General features: G+C 36.6%; 2 protein-coding genes across 4 annotated transcripts in view; one reads left to right on the top strand and one right to left on the bottom strand.

Moving 5' to 3' along the window:
- Window positions 1–1,040: 1,040 nt before the first annotated feature.
- Window positions 1,041–12,180, top strand: SYCP3 (synaptonemal complex protein 3). Of its 2 annotated transcripts, XM_023187456.2 has the most exons (9): window positions 1,041–1,475; window positions 2,888–3,037; window positions 3,546–3,612; window positions 3,771–3,805; window positions 5,788–5,905; window positions 7,148–7,247; window positions 9,150–9,248; window positions 11,616–11,720; window positions 11,850–12,180. In XM_023187456.2, the coding sequence occupies exons 2-9, from the start codon at window positions 2,905–2,907 to the stop codon at window positions 11,901–11,903; spliced, it is 711 nt and encodes a 236-aa protein (XP_023043224.1). In that variant the 5' UTR covers window positions 1,041–1,475; window positions 2,888–2,904; the 3' UTR covers window positions 11,904–12,180. The 2 variants fall into 2 exon arrangements, with proteins under 2 accessions (XP_023043224.1, XP_023043153.1); XM_023187385.1 differs by lacking the exon at window positions 1,041–1,475 and having other exon boundaries at window positions 2,595–3,037.
- Window positions 10,943–19,440, bottom strand: part of CHPT1 (choline phosphotransferase 1) — a 30,873-nt gene continuing 22,375 nt past the window's right edge. Inside the window, exons 6-9 of one of the 2 annotated variants that reach the window (XR_002725414.1) lie at window positions 17,741–17,899; window positions 17,216–17,341; window positions 14,306–14,509; window positions 10,943–11,929 (exon numbers count right to left, since the gene is read on the bottom strand). Coding sequence is in view for 1 of the 2 variants with exons in the window: in XM_023187260.1 (XP_023043028.1) it covers window positions 11,885–11,929; window positions 14,399–14,509; window positions 17,216–17,341; window positions 17,741–17,899 (441 nt within the window). In the remaining variant the exon portion in view is untranslated. The remainder of the gene's footprint in view (window positions 11,930–14,305; window positions 14,510–17,215; window positions 17,342–17,740; window positions 17,900–19,440) is intronic. The other variant, XM_023187260.1, reaches the window with a different exon arrangement.

Genomic DNA, 19,440 nt, shown 5'->3' with positions numbered 1-19,440 from the left:
TTGTTTTTTTTCTTAATTAGCCAGGCATGGTGGCACGTGCCTGAGTCCCAGGTACTCAGGAGGCAGAGACGGGATCATTTGGGCCCAGGAAATCAAGGCTGCAGTGAGCCGTGATCATGCCACTGCACTTCAGCCTAGGCAATAGAGCAAAACCCTGTCTCAAAAAAAAAAAAAGGTAAAATGTATGATTTCAAGTAGAAAAACGATTGCAGAGCTATGAGGAAACTAAGGCAAGTACAAAGGTTGAAATATATTTTAAAATTATTTGGGGGAAAATACATACAAGCACAGAAAAAAGGATGAAAGGAAATAATACCCCCAATTTTAAACTGTATATTATTTCTAGGTAGTGGGATTATCGGGGAGTTTCATTTCCTTCATAAATTATATCTTCAAAAATTGTTTTGCAATTGATACGAATTACAAATAATTGTTTTACACCAAATAATTTTACAATTATACTCCCACCCACTGAATGGGTTCCCTTTGTTACATAGATTCATCATCAGTCCATGTAGTCAGATTTTGTAGTTTTGCCATTGTAGTGGACTGTCAAAACACTACATAGACTATGGGACAATTTTTTGTAATGCCATACGCGAACGGAACTACACCGTGTTGTTCAACGACACATTTTCATGTGGTAATAAAACTTAGAAAATGAGTGTGGGTGAATGATTTACATAAATTTAGGGTAATTTTCTTATATCCCTGAATGGGGAAGGGTGGGGGACCGGGTGAGGATCCGATGGAAAGGCCTGCCTGAGAAGATTCAGTGAATGTCGGTAAAGCTCTACTTCATAAATTAAGTGGTATGTTCATCATGTTTCATAATTTACATATTATTCTGCAATTTTTTTTTTTGACACGGAGTCTCACTGTCACCCAGGCTGGCAATGGCGCGGTCTTGCTCACTGCAAGCTCTGCCTCCTGGGTTCAAGCGATTCTCCTGCCTCAGCTTCCCGAGTAGCTGGGATTACAGGCGCCCTCCACCACGTCCCCACGTCCGGCTAATTTTTGTATTTTTAGTAGAGACGGGTTTCACCATGTTGGCCAGGCTGGTCTCGAACTCCTAGCCTCAAGTGATCCGTTCGCCTCGGCCTCCCAAAATGCTGGGATTACAGGTGTGAGCCACTGCGCCCAGCCGCAATTTTCGATCATAAACATTTACAACTTAAAAACTGGAAGACACCAGGCCTCAAGCGTACTCGCAGCCCGCCCTGGCGGCCAAAGCACCCTGGCGATTTGGGCGCGCAATCGCATCATGGGGCGGAGCCTCACCAGCCAGTTCACGCCTGCGCTCTGCGTCCAGCCAATCAGCGACGTGTCCGGATGAGGCGAGAAGCGCTTTTTTCCTGTGCGAATCCGAGCTTGCCTCAGAAGCCCCGCGGAGAAGCGCCAGCGCCGCGGAGAAGGGGCCGCCTGAGGTGAAGCGCGTGTGTGGAGGAGTTGTGGAGGACGCCCGTCGACGACTGGTAACTGGGCCTCGGCCATTGCGGTTTGTTTCAGGTGTGAGCAGGGGATGCGTTTATCTTAGGTGTCCAGGCCAGAGGCTGCCCTTGACCAGTGGGGTAAATCTTACCTCCTGGTGTTGCCTGGGGCCTCTGACGAGCAAACGGAGGCCGCGAACCTCACTGGGGAGAGGGGCGGGCGGGTGGAAAGCCGGCGGGCTGGGCTGGGCTGGGTCCCATCGCTACACCCTGGGACCCCTGACAGCAGGGACGCGGCGGGGCCGGGCACGGTCCTACCTCGCTCGGCGCGTGTCTCCCTCCTGCCCGCTCCACACCGAGGGCGCCTTTCGTGGTTCCTTGATATTATTTGTTGTCGAAATCTTTTGCCGACGTTCACTTTCCGAGACCTAAATTGCGGGACGTTTTTATTGTGTATTTGTCTTGATTATTATGAGCTTATTTCTGGCATCCTCATGACGTGTCCCGCCAGCAACTATCATTTCCCCGTGTGACGGAGCGGCCTGCTAGAGTTGCCCAGATTTAGCCAGAATCTGGCAGAGGCGCTCCCAAAATTCGCATCTCCCAGGCCTCAGGGGCCGCCTCTCCAGCACAGCGAGCTTGGAGTCGGGGTGGACGCTGCCATTCCCTCATCGATTGATTGAGACGAAGTCTCGCTCTGTCACCCAGGCTGGAGTGCAGTGGGGCGATCTCGGCTCACTGCAACCTCCGCCTCCCGGGTTGAAGCGATTCTCCTGCCTCAGCCTCCCGAGTAGCTGGGATTACGGGCACCTGCCACCAAGCCCGGCTAATTTTGTATTTTTAGTAGAGATGGGGTTTCACCATGTTGGCCAGGCTGGTCTCGAACTCCTCACCTCAAGTGATCCGCCCACCTTGGCCTCCCAAAGTGATGGGATTACAGGCGTGAGCCACTGCGCCCGGCCTTTTTGTTGTTGTTGTTGTTTTGAGACGAAGTTTCACTCTTGTCACCCAGGCTGGAGTGCAGTGGCACGATTTAGGCTCACTGTAACCTCTGTCTCCCGGGTTCAAGCGATTCTCCCGCCTCAGCCTCCTGAACAGCTGGGACTACAGGCATGCGCCACCATGCCCGGTTAATTTTGTATTTTTTTTTTTTTTCAGTACAGACGGGGTTTCACCATGTCGGCCAGGCTGGTCTTGAACTCCTGACCTCAGGTGATCTGCCTGCCTCAACCTTCCAAAGTGCTGGGATTTCAGGTGTGAACTACCGTGCTTGGCCTATTTAGTTTTTAACAAATGTCATTATCTTCTTAACTTTTGGCCCCCCAAATAAATGAGGAAACTGTTAAAATTGTATTCAAGAATCCTTGTTCGATATCTCCTTTGATATTTAAACGTTTACCAGTGTATTAAAATGATGCCTTTGGATTCAGAAGGTTCAAGAAATTTGTTTTTTAAAGTCAGGAAGCATCTAAATATGGTGTCCTCTGGAAAAAAGTATTCCAGGAAATCTGGGAAGCCGTCCATGGAAGATCAGTTTACAAGAGCCTATGACTTTGAGACTGAAGATAAGAAAGATCTGAGTGGTTCAGAGGAAGATGTTATTGAAGGTGCAGTACATCTCATGTTGGGCAGTGATGTCCTTCAGTTAATTTGTTTTGAACCCATTAAAGACTATCGTACAACTTAGTTTGTAAAGGATTTTCAGGTATAGTCTTTCATCCCCCGGTATTTGTGGTTTCAGAACCTGCTGACACCGATGGCCAGCTGTACTTTCTGTCTCTCATTTGATCCTTATATTGCAGTATCGGAGTTACAGAAGCTTATTCGGCAACTCTTGCTTTTACAGTTATTTCCAAAATATCTGATATATAGTATGTGGCTTACTGTGACATTAACCCAGGCAGACTTGAAAAAGTATTCCTATAAAATGGTCCTGAATCCTGATTTAATTTCATCTAACATGCAGATAATACTGCGTTTGTATGCCTGCTTTGAAACTGTATGTTGGCAAAAAGCCTAAAACTCCCCAAATGAAGATGTTTCATTAAAATTTACCAAAATAGCCTACTCAGTTTCAAAAGTTTTTTTTTTTTTTTTTTTTAATTGTCAACACAGGGAAGACTGCAGTCATTGAGAAACGTAGGAAGAAAAGGTCTTCTGCAGGAGTAGTTGAAGATATGGGGTAACGTTCAAAATAATTTTTGTTTCTTAGTTAAAGCACTTCAAGAAAAGTTGCTAACAAATAATATGTGTACAATACTTGGCATCTGGTATTTCTTCCAAAACAAACATGGTATTTTGTGGAGCTGCAAAAGTGTTTAAAATGTAATTTCTTTCCAGGGGTGAAGTACAGAATATGCTGGAAGGAGTTGGAGGTATGTTTTAGGAGATACTTGTATTTAAAGAAAATTGTTTTAAGCCATATAATTTGTATAATAGCAAATGTTAATAATGGACTATAAGACTGTTATTTAATGCTTTGTTCTCACATAGAAGATTCTGTGTAAGTCTTTGTGATTGAGCATCATAGATTTTCATAGGTAATCTTTTCCGTGATATTAAGAGTGAGGTGCTTTTATTTTATACATATGTGTATTTAATGGATATGGAATTTTAGAAGAAAAATAGAAAAAGTCTTTACCCTTCTTTGTATTCACAGACTAAGTGATACACACATACGCATACATGCATATATTTGTATATAAGTTTTTCATTTTTTCAGTTTAGTTATTTTCTGACTTTTCCTGTGTTCTTTTCTTTAGGGAGGACAGTGTAAATTAAGCCTCTAAAATAACTCTTTTTACAGTAATAAACTATGTAGTTGATACTAAAGACAGTTTTGCTAGTGAGAGTTTTATAATTAGGTTCAAAAATTCTCAAGTTTTAAATAATATATGAAGTATCAGTAATATGAGCTTTGTTAGGGATTAGTTATCTTAAAAAAAAGTTAATATTTAGCTCCTCTAAATGGATTATTCACACATTCAAATCTTTTTTGAAAGCTTTGCCCTGCCCAGTGGTGAAAAAGTGCTTGTTTTATAAATTTATTATAGATAATATTGAAAGTATAAAATATTTATGTAATAGTGCAGCTCCAGCATGATTACTGAAAGATGCCTATTTACAATAGATCCATAAGATAAAGGCTTAGGTTTAGCAAAGCATTCTTTGAAGTAGTAAACATTTTATGAAATGCAGTTCTTATGGGTAAAAATGCCCAATAAAGAGCTCCACAAAAGCATTTAAAACTGATCTTACTCACCTATTTCTCATTGAAAAATAAAGTGATCTTGAATTAATTTATCTAGAAATTTACTTAAACTAAGATTTTTTCTGTCCTTGGTCTTTGTCTCTTTTAGTAAAAAATGTATTTAAAAGTATCACTGATGGCCAGGCACAGGGGCTCACACCTATAATTCCAGCACTTTGGAAGGCCAAGGCAGGAGGATTGCTTGAGGCCAGGAATTCGAGACCAGCTTGGTCAACATAGTGAGACCCCCATGTCTTTGTTTTAAAAAAAAAAAAAAATACATATATGTATATATATAAAATTATATTTAAAATAGTTTTCTTCTTTATTTTTATCCTTTTTGGATTCTGTATTTTAACAGAGTACTTTTACATATTTTCTATAATGAGTTCTAACAATAATTCATTGAAATGTGTCCTTTTAATTGGGGCGTATTTTATACATATAGAAAAATTTAGCCTTAAATTTTTTTTTTTTATTTTTTTTATTTTTGAGACGGAGTCTCACTCTATCCCCAGGCTGGAGTGCAGTGGTGCAATCTCAGCTCACTGCAACCTCTGCCTCCCAGGTTCAAGCGATTCTCCTGCCTCAGCCTGCGGAGTAGTTGTGACTACAGGCGTGCGCCACCACGCCCAGCTAATTTTTGTATTTTTAGGAGAGACAGGATTTCACCATGTTGGCCAGGATAGTCTCCATCTTTTGACCTCGTGATCCGCCCGCCTCAGACTCCCAAAGTGCTGGGATTAACAGGTGTGAGCCACTGCACCTGGCCTAAATTTAGTCTTTATTAACAGTGTTTTCTCATGGGGAAATTTGAAGTCTGTCCTTTACACATTGTTTTGTTTATTAGCTCTTTTTTATTGTTCCTAAGTTAAAAAATTATCTCCAGTTAGGAAAATCAGAATTTGGGTGCTAGTAACAGAAAGTTTTCTCAGGAAAAAAAGTAAGCAAATAATTCTGCATTTTGAAATTATGCATATTTCTAAATTTATGTTTAAATGTCTTTCCAATATTGCTGAACCAACCTTACCCATATTTACTTGAATATGTGGGAACAAAATACTTTTTTCAACATTAAATTTTAATGAATTATTATTTTCAATCTAGTTGACATTAACAAGGCTCTTCTTGCCAAGAGAAAGAGACTAGAAATGTATACAAAGGCTTCTCTCAAAACTAGTAACCAGAAAATCGAACATGTTTGGAAAACACAACAAGATCAAAGGTAAGGTGGTTGTTTTTTTAGAGCCACATTTCTTAGTATTTACTGGTGTAAATTACTTATGAAAAATACTATTCTAGGCTGGGCATGGTGGCTTATGCTGGTAATCCCAGCACTTTGGGAGGCCAAGGTGGGCAGATCACTTGAGGTCAGGAGTTACGAGACCAGCCTGGCTAACATAGTGAAACCTCATCTCTAACTAAAAATACAAAAGTTAACCAGGCGTGCTTGCTTGAACCCAGAAGGCAGAGGTTACAGTGAGCCAAGATCGTGACACTGCACTGTAGCCTGGGCAACAGAGTGAGACTCTGTCAAAAAAAAAAAAAAAAGAAAAGAAAAATACTATTCTAGTTACTGGGGTTTCTAGTGAAAATGTATTTGGCTTGATTTTTCTCTAAGTGTGATAGTCCTGTAGCCCTATAACCTCACTCCTTCATAGAATTGACATTATTTCCTAAAAAAATGAATAAAGATAACTTTTTTCCTTTTAGGTAACAAGTGAGGTTATAAAAGTAATTTCTTTTTTGGTTGTTGTTTTATGAGATGGGGGTCTCATTATGTTGCCCAGGCTGGTCTTGAACTCCTAGGCTCAAGCGATCCTCACACCCTAGCCTGCCAAAGTGCTGGGATTATAGGCCTGAGCCACCATGCCTAGCCTAAAAGTAATTTATATTCATTCTAGAAATACACTAGTTGAATAAAAGATTTAAAACCGTTAGTCTTATGATGGTGAATTATGTTCAACAATGTAGAAAAACACCAATCTTATATCATATATAATTTGTATGTTTTAGCTGACTTAACTCTTCTTTTGCATAAAATCTTTGTTAAGCCAAAATGAAAAAAATTAAGTGAACTATTTCTATTTAGAAATCTTATAGGATAAATACAATCACCTTATTTAATCTATTTATTATATCGGAACCTATATTCAATAGAAAAAAATGAAAAACTGCTTAGAGATAAGATGAATTTCTCTTTGAAAATTTATGTATATAATAAAACATCCTTAGTTTTCAAGAGCTAAAGCTTGTGACAGGGCTTTTCTTCTATTAGTTTGTTAGAAAAAAAAATGCTTCTAGAATCAGTGTAAATCATAATTTTACTTTTTGGTTTCCCATCAGAAGACTTAAGCTGCAGGTATTTCCTTTTCTTATATAGTATAAATATGTCACCTCAGTTTTGTTTTAAATTCTTTTTATATTGGTATGAAATATGACAAGAATTCATCATTATGTTTTACAGGCAGAAGCTTAACCAAGAATATTCTCAGCAGTTTCTGACTTTGTTTCAGCAGTGGGATTTAGATATGCAGAAAGCTGAGGAACAAGAAGAAAAAATACTTGTTGGTATCATGATTAGGTTTATAATTAATCTGTTATAACTAAGTCTCAAGTAGGAATGGAGAACCTAGCCTTTTCCTGTGACCAATGGAACTGAGCCAGGTTTCATTAACCATTGCTGGCCATGTGTTTTAGTCCTGCTGAACTGTAAACCACAGACATATAGGCACTTACCATACTCATAAAAGGCTTTGGTCTTTGCTTTTTATATTGTTTGGGATTCTTGCATTTCCAAGTGACAGAAATTTGTCAAAGTGCAAAAGAAGGATTATTGGTTTATATAAAAGAAGTCGGGCAGTTTAGCTTCAGGCATAGCCAGATAGGAACAGGGAAGGGGGTTGCTCATGTAGTGTCATCTGGGTTCTGTCATCAGTTCTCAGTAAGGTGTCTCAATGTAGTAGCAAGATAGTTTTTACAGTCCTAGGCTTATTAGAAATTTAGTAACGTCAGTGGACTGAGAAAATCTTTTTCAATAGCTCTGGCAAAAAATTCCTCTGGGAAAATATGACTGATGTAGTTTGGATCATTTGCCCATTCTTGAACCAATCATTGTATAGTTAGCCCTCTGTACGTAAGGGCTCCACATCTGTATTCAACCAATCGTGGACGAAAAATATTTGGAAGAGGCTGGGTGTAGTGATTCATGCCTGTAATTCCAGGATTTTGGGAGGCCAAGGTGGGTGGATCACCTGAGTTCAGGAGTTTGACACCAGCCTGACCAATATGGTGAAAACCCATCTCTACTCAAAATACAAAAATTAGCCAGGCTGTGGTGGCGCGTGCCTATAATCCAAGTTATTCAGGAGGCTGAGGCGGGAGAATCACTTGAACCTAGGAGGCGGAGGTTGCAGTGAGCCAAAATCGTGCCACTGCATGCCAGCCTGGGTGACAGAGGGAGACCCTTTCTTAAAAAAAAAAGGAAGAAAACAAAAAAAGGTACGAATTAGAAAAATAATCCAGTGTTACAACTATATAGCATTTACATTGTGTTAGGCGTTATAAGAGATTTAGAAATGATTTAAAGTATGTGGAAGGATGTGCATTGGTTATATGCAAATATGATGCCATTTTGTATCAGGAACTCGAGCATCTGCACATTTTGGTCTCCTGAAGGGTTGGGTGTCCTGAAACTGGTCCCCCAGGATACCTAGGGATGTCTGTAGTCAGCACATTGTTGACTTTTAATGGCCAGACTTGTGTTAACCTGCAAGTGAGGATATTGGGGGTAAGGATGACAGTGTAAAATAGATAGGATGGATTTGTGGTGCTGATAGATTATTGAGCTGTAGTACTAAAGAGAGTAAGTTAGAATGGTAAAGAAGAAGTGGTTAGATACTAGGATATATAGAGGGACAGTATGTGTAATGGTTAGAGCATGGATGCCAGCAACAATACTGTTTGGGATCAAATTCTTGTTTGAGCAATTGTAGCTGTGAAACCATGGACAGATTATGCCTCAGTTTACTCATCTATGAAAGGGGAATGAGTATCTATCTCTCAGTTTACCATTATTAATACTGTGTAGTGGTTAGTTATTGGTAATGACAAAATCTAGGGTGGGAGTATGTAAGTCAATGGCTAAAGTAGGGTGGAGGCCAAAATCATTGAGAAACAGGTGATGGAATGGAAAACCATTATTATTGGAAGGATCATCTGTGTGGACATAGAAATCACCAAGAATTAAGACATCTTGATTATTGTTAAAATTTCCCATTCAGCAACTGATTGGATTAATGTATTGTTACATATTAGTGGTGAACGTAAATTATCTAAACATGGTCATAATAGTTGTTAAAACTAAATTTTAAAAGCATTGATTTTTAACACATTCTTTTAATGTAGAATTATTTTTTCTAAATTTAAAATTTTACCCAAATTGTTATTAAGTTTTTTTCTATTTGTAGAATATGTTTCGACAGCAACAAAAGATTCTTCAACAATCTAGAATTGTTCAGAGCCAGAGACTGAAAACAATTAGACAGTTATATGAGCAGTTCATAAAGGTTTGTTGTATGTGGTAACACAATACATTGTTATAAAACATAATATATTTATGGAAGTAGAAGATAATTATTTTCTTTCTAAGTTTATGGGAAAAAAACATTTTAGACTTTAACTTCTTTTCCATTTTGAATTCATTGTTTCTGATTTAAGTGATAAATGTATTTTTACTTGAGGATTCAAATGGTTTTGTTGGGATTATTCAAGACAGGAAATGGTAAATTGGGAATTTTACTTAGAAATGTACTTATCATGCATAAAATCCATACTTTAATAACACTTTAGTCATAGTTCTCTGTTTAACTGAAAATAGAGTCTATAGTAATCATTTTTAGGTTGTATTTTACTTGTTTTTGTTTCCCCAGTGTTTGTTAAATAGAAAGTACCCAAATTATTGAATTCTCTTGTTTTCAAATGTATAATAGAATTATTTTATGGCACATTTGCTTTTGGAATGATTACAGTGACCACAAATGAATCCAACATAAAATAATAGATGTAATAGACATCTGAGGATTAAAAGTCTGTGGATTGATAATTATCTGCTGACACATACATATTAGCAAATTGTGCCTGTACCCCTCTTGTTCAGGCAGAAATATACCTTTTAGTAACTCTTCATAGAAGCTCAATGGAATCTTGCATATACTTTTTTTCAGTGGTGGTTCCTTTAGATACTCTTGTGCAAATACATGTTAAAATAACATTAAAGGAATTGGGACGCTCTGAGTAAACTAGTAAAATTGTTTTAAAATAAATATTTCAGAATAACTTAAAAATAATATATATGGCCAAGCACAGTGGCTCACACTTTGGGAGGCCAAGGCAGGAGATCACTTGAGCCCAGGAATTCAAGACCAGCCTGAGCAACATGACAAAACCCCATCTCTATAAGAACAAACAAACAAAAATAGCTGGGCATGGTGGCACTCACCTGTAGTCCCAGCTACTGGGGAGGCTGAGGTGGGAGGATCACTTGAGCCCTTGAGGCAAAGGTTGCAGTGAGCTGAAATCATACTACCATACTCCAGCCTGGGCAAAATAGCAAGACCCTGCCTCAAAAAAAAAAAAAAAAAAATTATACACACACACACACACACATTATTTTAAAAAGTATTTCCAAGTGGAAAACTTGTTGTTCTAATGCTCCGAGAACCATTTGGTAATTTGTGTGAAGGTTTGATAAAGTACTAGATGAAGATTTCTTCCAAATGTTATCACTAAATGTTACTGTTTAGGATAGGAACTATAGTATAACCTTTGATTATACTCCAAAGTATAATCCTTTCTCTGTCACATCCAGTTATTACTGGCTCAGTAATTTTTACTTCTGCAGTGTTTCTTTCTTTTAATGCCCACTGCTACTACCCTAGTTTAGGACCTCATTATTATTTGCTTGTACCATTAAAATTCTTAACTGATTTCTCTGTTCTCCAATCTATCCTTCCTAGATCTGTCATATTATCTTTTAAAAATATATCTCTTACCTCTAGAAAAACTGTCAGTAGCCTCCCATTCTAAATTCTTAGGTATTCAAGATTCCTCTACGACATGACCCTCTTTGTAAGCTTCATGTACTACATTTGTCCATTATCCCACCCCTCCACATAACTGCTTTCTCTCAACTCACTATGTACTTCCATGCTTCGCTTATGCCCTTCCCCTAGAATATTTTTTACTCCTTTTTCTTTATCTATTGAAATCTTAGTGTTTTGCCCACTAAATTGGAATTAATCCCCATTTTCCACTATATCGCCATAGCAAGTTGTGCTTCCATTCCTATTACAAAATTTTTGTTTTGTTTCTCCATGTTTTTCTCATTGCCATCAGGAAGCAATCATGTATTATTATTTTTTGATTTCTCCACAGTGCTTAGTACAGCACCTTTTACATAGTAGGCACTAGATTAACTATTTGTTGAATGAATAATAAAGATGTAAGACATAATTTTTATTGTTCATAACATGAAAGAGGTTGTACTATAGATTATTTTATTCCCTCTAGTGAATTCATGGCACACTATTAGTCATAAGTAAATTATTACTTGATATTTGGAAAGCTTAATAGAAATGGTGTTTACTGATATGGGACTTCCAGTCTTTTTTATCTTGACCTTAACAGTTCAGGAAACCAATTTTGGGTAAAGTATACTACATTGTACTTCCTATAACATTTTATTCATGTCTGATTTTTTTTCTTTTATAGTAGGTATTTTGGTATTCATGTATTACTTAGAATATTTTTATTTCAAATAAATAATGAGCATTTGAATATTTAAAAATTACTACTTTTGAAAATTAATTGTACAAGTTTAGAATCTGAGATGAAAAGTGGTGCTTTGTAACTTAACTAGTTTTTTGTGTTCTTAGAGTATGGAAGAGTTGGAGAAGAATCATGATGATCTACTTACTGGTGCACAAAATGAATTTAAAAAAGAAATGGCTATGTTGCAAAAAAAAATTATGATGGAAACTGTAAGTGATCATACTGAAATTGAAAAAAATAAGGATTAATATAAGCAATGAAAGATTTTATTTGCTGAAATAGGTATAACACTTAACTAAAAATTAAACAAATGTTTAATATCTCCTTCCATGAAACAGCAGCAGCAAGAGATAGCAAGTGTTCGGAAGTCTCTTCAATCCATGTTATTCTGATGACTCTTTGAAGAAAGAACTTGAACCTAAGTAATACGATACAATTATAACGTTAGCTAAGAAGCATATTGTAAGTCTTTAGAATAGTTTAATTGTAACATCTTTAATCATAAACCTGTTTCATTGTAAGACCTCCCTTTCTGTTAAGTCAAATCTAAATAGTTATATGAGTTAGCAACTATTTCTAAAGAATATGTATTAAGCTTTCAGCTCTTTAGTAATGATAGGGAATTTTTCTCTCTAACACTGTCAATTAAATAAAGACGATTTAAGTTTAGGTTTGGCTTCATTGTATGTGTATCAATCCCAAAAGTTAGAAACTGCAGGTTATATTCTTTAAGGAAAAAACGGAATACAAAATCTATTTTACATGTACATCCTTTTCTATAATACTTAAGTTATACAACCAATTCTAATGACAATAAAATGCATTTAAATTTGTGTTCTGGAATAAATTGTTAAAATCATTAACCTCTGAGCATTAAATCACTAGCAATAGAACAATATATAAATATCAGTTTTAATACATGGGTTTGTGAATATGTCATTGCCACAAAGACATTAAAATGTCACTTAATTGGGCTTGGTCTGCAATTAAGAGCACATCATTAACACTCCTAATTACTTATGGTTTACATAAATCACATCTGTGTTTATTTATTCTTTGAGATGGAGTCTCACTCTGTCACCCTGGCTGGAGTGTGGTGGTGCAATCTCAGCCCACGGCAACCTCTGCCTCCCAGGTTCAAGCAATTCTGCCTCAGCTTCCCAAGGGACTACAGGCACTTGCCACCACGCCCAGCTTATTTTTGTATTTTTAGTAGAGACGGGGTTTCGCCATGTTGGCCAGGCTGGTCTCGAACTCCTGACTTCAAATGATCTGGCCGCCTCGACCTCCCAAAGTGCTGGGATTACAGGTGTGAGCCACCATGCCTGGCCTCCTGCTTTTCCATGTTTTAACTTCTAATTTTTGCCTCTATAACTCACCCTTATCTTAGTTATAAGGTTTTCCAAGTTTTTAAAAAACAGGTGCCTACAGATAAACTTTTTCTAATTGTGACAACCTACTTCTACAGGAAGAAACTAGTCTTCCACCATTAATGAATATTTGACATTACTTCCTAAATTTTTGAACTTTGTAAATGATTTTCCTTTTAAGTCAACATATATATTGGAATATAAATTGTAAGTACTATTCATCCTCGTAAGAAAGTCCTTATTTGGGAAGTTTTACCAATAGTTAGAGGCAAAATAAGTACTGTAGTGTTTGCTGTGTACTTAATTCCCATATTTTTTTTGCTTTTAAGGAATATCATCTTTTACTGTTTTTGTCAATATACCTTTTTCTTGCCTAAAACAGATGTAGTACATAAATTACTCCTTTATTTTTTGATTACTTCATCATATGGCATACGGTCTACTGAACTATTACATAAAATTAAAAATAGGGTCAGATAGGAATCTGAAGATTTGGATCCTCAGAGACCTTTGTGATAGTTCTAGTACTATTCACAATGAGTAATCCAAATACATTTAAATTAGAGGGGAAAGATAAGAATCAGTACCTAATGTGCTTAGTGGTTGAATAACTTTTACTTGTTTTGTCCCTTATCACCTCAAATGAGTCAGTGTATACTTGAAGTAACTTTTATATTCTAAAAGGAAGATTTTTTTTAATCATGTTTTTCTAAGTTACTAATTTTCTTACATGTCAACTGACTTTTAGCTACTATTTCATTTTTCATGAAAGGGAATATTTAACATCCACTTTTCGGTGACAGTGAAATTTTAACTTAAAATATCAAGGAACAAGGTACCTTCAGTGTAAAGATTCGTATGTTTTTCTGAACTGGTACAACAAATTCCTTTTATTAAATATACATTTTATTAAAAAAATTCCTGTAGCCCTTTTAAATTCTAGTATACTAAAAGCAAGTATTTTCTTTTATGACATACTAATTAACATGCCTCTTTTGAAAAATGATTAGTATAAAACATATCTTAGAACATCACTTGACTCAGTAATTACAATATTATAAGCCATGCACTTAAGCAGTATTGAGCTCACTTTTCAGTTTTTGGCAATCAAAGCAAGCACCCTCAAGATGGCTAAAATCCTTTATGTTCTGGATATTTATGTAATCCTTTGGTGGTGAAAACCCTGTGTCTGATACGTCTCAGAGACAAAGTGCTACTTAGAATTACAGGGGTTCACTTTGTTGTCCTCAGGATTGACATTTCTTTCTTTAGTCTTTCTAATTAATATATAGACTATTCAGAGAACATCTGTGATAAAAAATGATAATACACACAATGGGGGCGTCATAACTGAAAGAGACACAACGAAATCTACAGGGTTTATGTTTTATATTCAAATATAACCTTATTTATGGTATACTAGCCTCCTGCACAGGGGGATTTCCTTCACTCATAGATTCCCCTAACTTCATCTCCTCTTTTCCTTGGGCTATTAGTCAGTCAATATGCTTGTGAACCTGTTCAGGTGCTTGATGACATGTAGTCTTGAATATATTTAGATGAAGGTGTCTTGAAATTTGCAGGCACAAAGCACTAAAGTATATCACCATATCAAATGAAGAAATCACCTTTAGAAGCAAAAAAGAAAATATAAAATGAATTATGATGTATCTTTTCTCAAGTAGCACTATTCTGTTTCTCCTCCAAATATCAAACCTTAACCTAAAATTCTTCACCAAAAATACTTTTTTTTTCTTTTTTGAGATGGAGTCTCGCTCTGTCACCCAGGCTGGAGTGCAGTGGCATGATCTCGGCTCACTGCAACCTCCACCTCCCAGGTCCAAGCAATTCTCCTGCCTCAGCCTCCCAAGTAGCTGGGATTACAGGCGCCCACCACCATGCTCAGCTAATTTTGTGTATTTTTAGTAGAGATGGGGTTTCACCATGTTGGCCAGGCTGGTCTCGAACTCCTGACCTCAGGTGATCCACCCGCCTCGGCCTCCCAAAGTGCTGGGATTACAGGCGTGAGCCACCATGCCCGGCAAATACTACATTTTAAAGCACTTTAATACATTTCAAATTTGGACCTCACTGTAGTCCTCTGGAAAATGCAGGTTATTTCACAGTTATAGACACTGAGGCTCAGAGGTAAAAAAACGACTAAAATACAGAAGCTAGAAAGTAACAGAACCCAAATCTCCTGATTCCACATTGTTTCAACTTCCTGCTATGCCATTAAGCAGCAAATGAACTAATTCCATCATAAACATTTCTATTTCTTTGAGGTTAGTTGTAAGAAGGTAAAAGGTCTAAAAAAAATACCATACTTGAGGCATATACAAAATTATGTTTACAAATTTAAAGATGGCCTCTATTTAGAAACTTTGCCCAGAGTCTACAGTCAAATGCTTCTCTTCAGAAAATGAAACCCAGGAGAAAAAGGAGCCTTATAGCTCTGCCCTTGGAGAGGGAATTCTCACCCATGAGGGGGAAATCTCTACCATTTACGTTAAAAGCGTACTTGAAAAGCACCATGTTGACCTCCACATTGTGGGTGTGGCTTTTTTTTTTTTTTTGTCATCCACATAGTGTTTTAAATAAAAACTGAATTTGACTTCCTCAGTTTACCAGTCTCCATCACAAGTATAAACCAAGCCAATTACTTGTTACAAAAGATGATTGATTTTTTTAACACCTGATATTTTAATTCAACAATTCCACTTGGTAATACATACCTAAGTTCACTGAAAGAAAACTTACATTGAGTTTTCAGTAATTAATTTTGATTAATTACCCCCTATTTTTTAAATTGGATTGTTTTGAAGCCCTAAAAATATTTATAGTGGATACCAAATTAAAGGACATTATTCTGATTTTTAAACATTTTTTTAAAAATTTTGTCTGAAAACATTCATTGTCCACCTCAAAGAATTAAGTACATCTCATTGCCACCATAGGAAGAATGGAAGACTTCTGAATGGACTATGAATGAATATTACGTTATTCACTTACTCCAGAAAAAGCATACTACACAACCTAGTAAAGGATCATCAGATGTATTCCTGTAATCCATGCACAGAATTGATACAGATTTTTAAAAATATCCAAATCTAACAAATATGGTGAGATTATTTGAATTATCAAAAGATTCACTGCAGGGTTTTGGCGAGTTTTGTTTTGGTGTACTTCAGTATATTTATATATCACTTATGAATTTGGTGACGACCAGTGGGGTCCAGAGATAGAAATACAACAAAACTATATCTCAATAGAAAAAAAATGCAATAATGCTCCATTTATCCAATTTTGTAATTGAAGTGTTACCAATATTGATTTCCTTTTCCTTAAATGGCTAACATGTCTCTCTCAAGCACTATATTCTGTATTTTATAATTATTTTGAATAGAAATTAATATCTATGACATCCACATCCTTTCCTTAAGCAGGATATAATCAAAGAGAATTTAATATAATTGATGACCGAGTCATCATTAATACAAATTATGCACTATCCTCAAGGACCATACACATATAAAGGGTTCCTTACATCTAGCATAAAATGGTCTGAGAATCCTGTACTTAGTAGCACTGTCTATTCTGTTTTGTTTCTTCAATATTAGCTGACAATTCTCAATACAATAAAGTGCCCACCTTTGCTAGTACTAACCCCATCTAATTTTCCTGTTACTTGCTGTAAACTGGGAATAAAGTCCTTTGGGCAGAGTAAAGTGGTTTTGGCATCTTTGTACTGGTACTTTGGGGAAGAAAAATATAGTTATTTTCAGGTACACAGTTGTGTTTCCAAGAATCTAGGTTGTTGGAAACCTGGCCTATAGATACGTGGCCATTTCTACACACAATATAAAATTATTCACAGCTAAGAAGTAATTTCAAATACTCAGAAACATTTATTGTATATATTATATAGAGTAGATCTTTTTTTTTTTTTTTTTTTTTTTTTTTGAGACAGAGTCTCGCTCTGTCACCCAGGCTGGAGTGCAGTGGCATGATCTCGGCTCACTGCAACCTCTGCCTCGCAGGTTCAATTGATTGGCCTGCCTTAGCCTCCTGAGTAGCTGGGATTACAGGGATGCACCACCACACCCGGACAATTTTTTGTATTTTTTGGTACAGACAGAGTTTTACCATGTTGGCCAGGTTGGTCTCGAAATCCTGACCTCAAATGATCCGTACACCTCAGCCTCCCAAAATGCTGGGATTACAGGCGTGAGCCACCATGCCCGGCCTAGACTAGATCTTGAGGCTACTGATATCTCACTGAAATAGCTCTTAAGCATGGTTAAAAAATAAATAAAATGGAGAAAAATACTTACCATTGCTATCCATAGAACAACATATTCGTCTATAAAATTATTAAAGTACTGGTCTAAAAACAAAAGACCTGGCCCCAAAAAGACAGTGTCTTGAAGATACAGTTCACTTTTGGTCATGTGAGCTATCTATAAAAAAATGAAACAAAATAATTTTACTATTAAGTTTTAAATGTGTTAGCTTTTAAGACAATTAATTACAACTTTAATTCAGTATTAAAACAGACCATTTAATCTCACATTTGATATAAGAATCCTTTTTACACCTTCTCAAATTCACGATTGGGTAGCTTATTAAAGTTTCCAATGTTAAAATTTCTTGATATCAGAAAACTGTAAATGACAACTACAGCTAAACAATTTAACTGAATATAATATAACTCCTATCACAGTTTGCTTGGAGCACAAATAGCTAATTATTATGATTTTGACACTACAAAAGAAAACCTATACATTTTATGAAATTTCCAGCTTTGTGTTAGAGGACTAAGTATATTATTTATATCATAAATCATAAAAATTTCTTACCACTAATTTTTGTGAGACTTTAGCAAAGACACATCCAAACATTAGGGTATAAAGACAAGGATGCTTTTCAAACACATCAGTTGCTGACTTTTTATAGATCATTATTGCCAGTATAATAATTAGTCCTATGTGGAGTCCAGGTGACAAGACACTGGTGCCCTAAGAGATAAAGCAGAAAATCAGTATTGTACTTTAACACTGCATTTATTACAATGTAGATGACCATCTATTTTGTGCAAGACCCCTAAAGAACAGTGTGATGTAGTGTATGGCCTACAGGAGTATACAAACCTGAGTTGTGCTTTTCAAGCTTTCACAGAACCTGAGGGTGACAGAGACATAATACAGTGCTACAGATGTCTGATTCCAGTTCGATATTTACACACATTTTAAAGTGGCTAAAAATTAATGCAGTTTATTCTATGTCAACTTTTACTATGTTGAAGGCCATCTACATGTGGATTGCCAAATTAACATATTTCTGCGGAGATACTGAAATAGAGCTTATTCTGCCAATTCTACAAAACATCACTGATGAAGAAGAGTAAGAATAGTTTAGTTCTATCCAGGTTTCCTTCTTTTTTCCTATTTTCTTTTCTTTTCTTTTTTTTCTAATTTTTTTGTGTTTTTAGTAGAGACAAGGTTTCCCATGTTGCCCAGGCCAGTCTCGAACTCAGGCTCAAGCGATCCTCCCAGCCTCAGCTTCTCAAAGTGCCGGGATTATAGGTGTGAGCCACTGCACCCAGCTTATCCTGGTTTCTTTCTACACCAACATCCCCACCTCCTGTTTTTTTTTTTTCATTCAGACTGCCAATGTTCTTTTATGTAAAATGGTAAAATCCAGACCTTACATTTTTATCTGTGTGAATTAGTATCCTCTCGGCACTACTTATCCTAAACAAAATATTGAAATAAGTTTGGTATTGAGGTTATTAAATCTATAACCAATTTAAATGGGTTCACAAGAATAGCTTTACTCTTGTTTATGAAGTTTACATGTTTTAAGTTAGAACTTATATAAAATTACAGTAATACTATATTATAAAATTATATATATGACACTGTATAGTAATAAATTATAAAAATCTGATAGCACTTTATATTATGGTTCTTAAATCTCATTCAAGAAAAAAAATCTGCTCCTAAAAAAGTTGGAAAAATACCAGTTTAAGAATTTGAAACCAATCACTTCCTAACTTGTGTTGAAGTCATCCATCAAACATCTAACAGTTTTTTTTTATGAAAAAAAAATTTTTTTTTTTTTTGAGATGGAGTCTAGCTCTGTCACCCAGGCTGGAGAGCAGTGGCATGATCTTGTCTTACTGCAACCTCCGCCTCCCAGTTCAATCAATTCTCCTGCCTCAGCCTCCCGAGTAGCTGGGATTACAGGCATCCGCCACTAAGCCCAGCTAATTTTTGTATTTTTAGTAGAGACGGGGTTTCACTGTGTTGGCCAGACTGGCCTAGAACTCCTGACCTCATTATCTGCCTGCCTCAGCCTCCCAAAGTGCTAGGATTATAAGCGTGAGCCATCGCACCCAGCCAAAAATATTCTTTAGAGTAGACAATGATCATTACTAAATCTTGTTTTCTTCAATGGAACTTAATGTTCCAACTAATGTTCTATGTTATCATCCACAATCAAGCAACATGTATTCCTAAGCACAGTACTATACTGAGATCAACTGACAAAACACCTC

The sequence above is a fragment of the Piliocolobus tephrosceles genome, chromosome 10, assembly GCF_002776525.5.
Source record: "Piliocolobus tephrosceles isolate RC106 chromosome 10, ASM277652v3, whole genome shotgun sequence".
NCBI classification, from domain to species: Eukaryota; Metazoa; Chordata; class Mammalia; order Primates; family Cercopithecidae; genus Piliocolobus; species Piliocolobus tephrosceles.
This window is presented reverse-complemented; position numbering and strand designations above follow the sequence as displayed.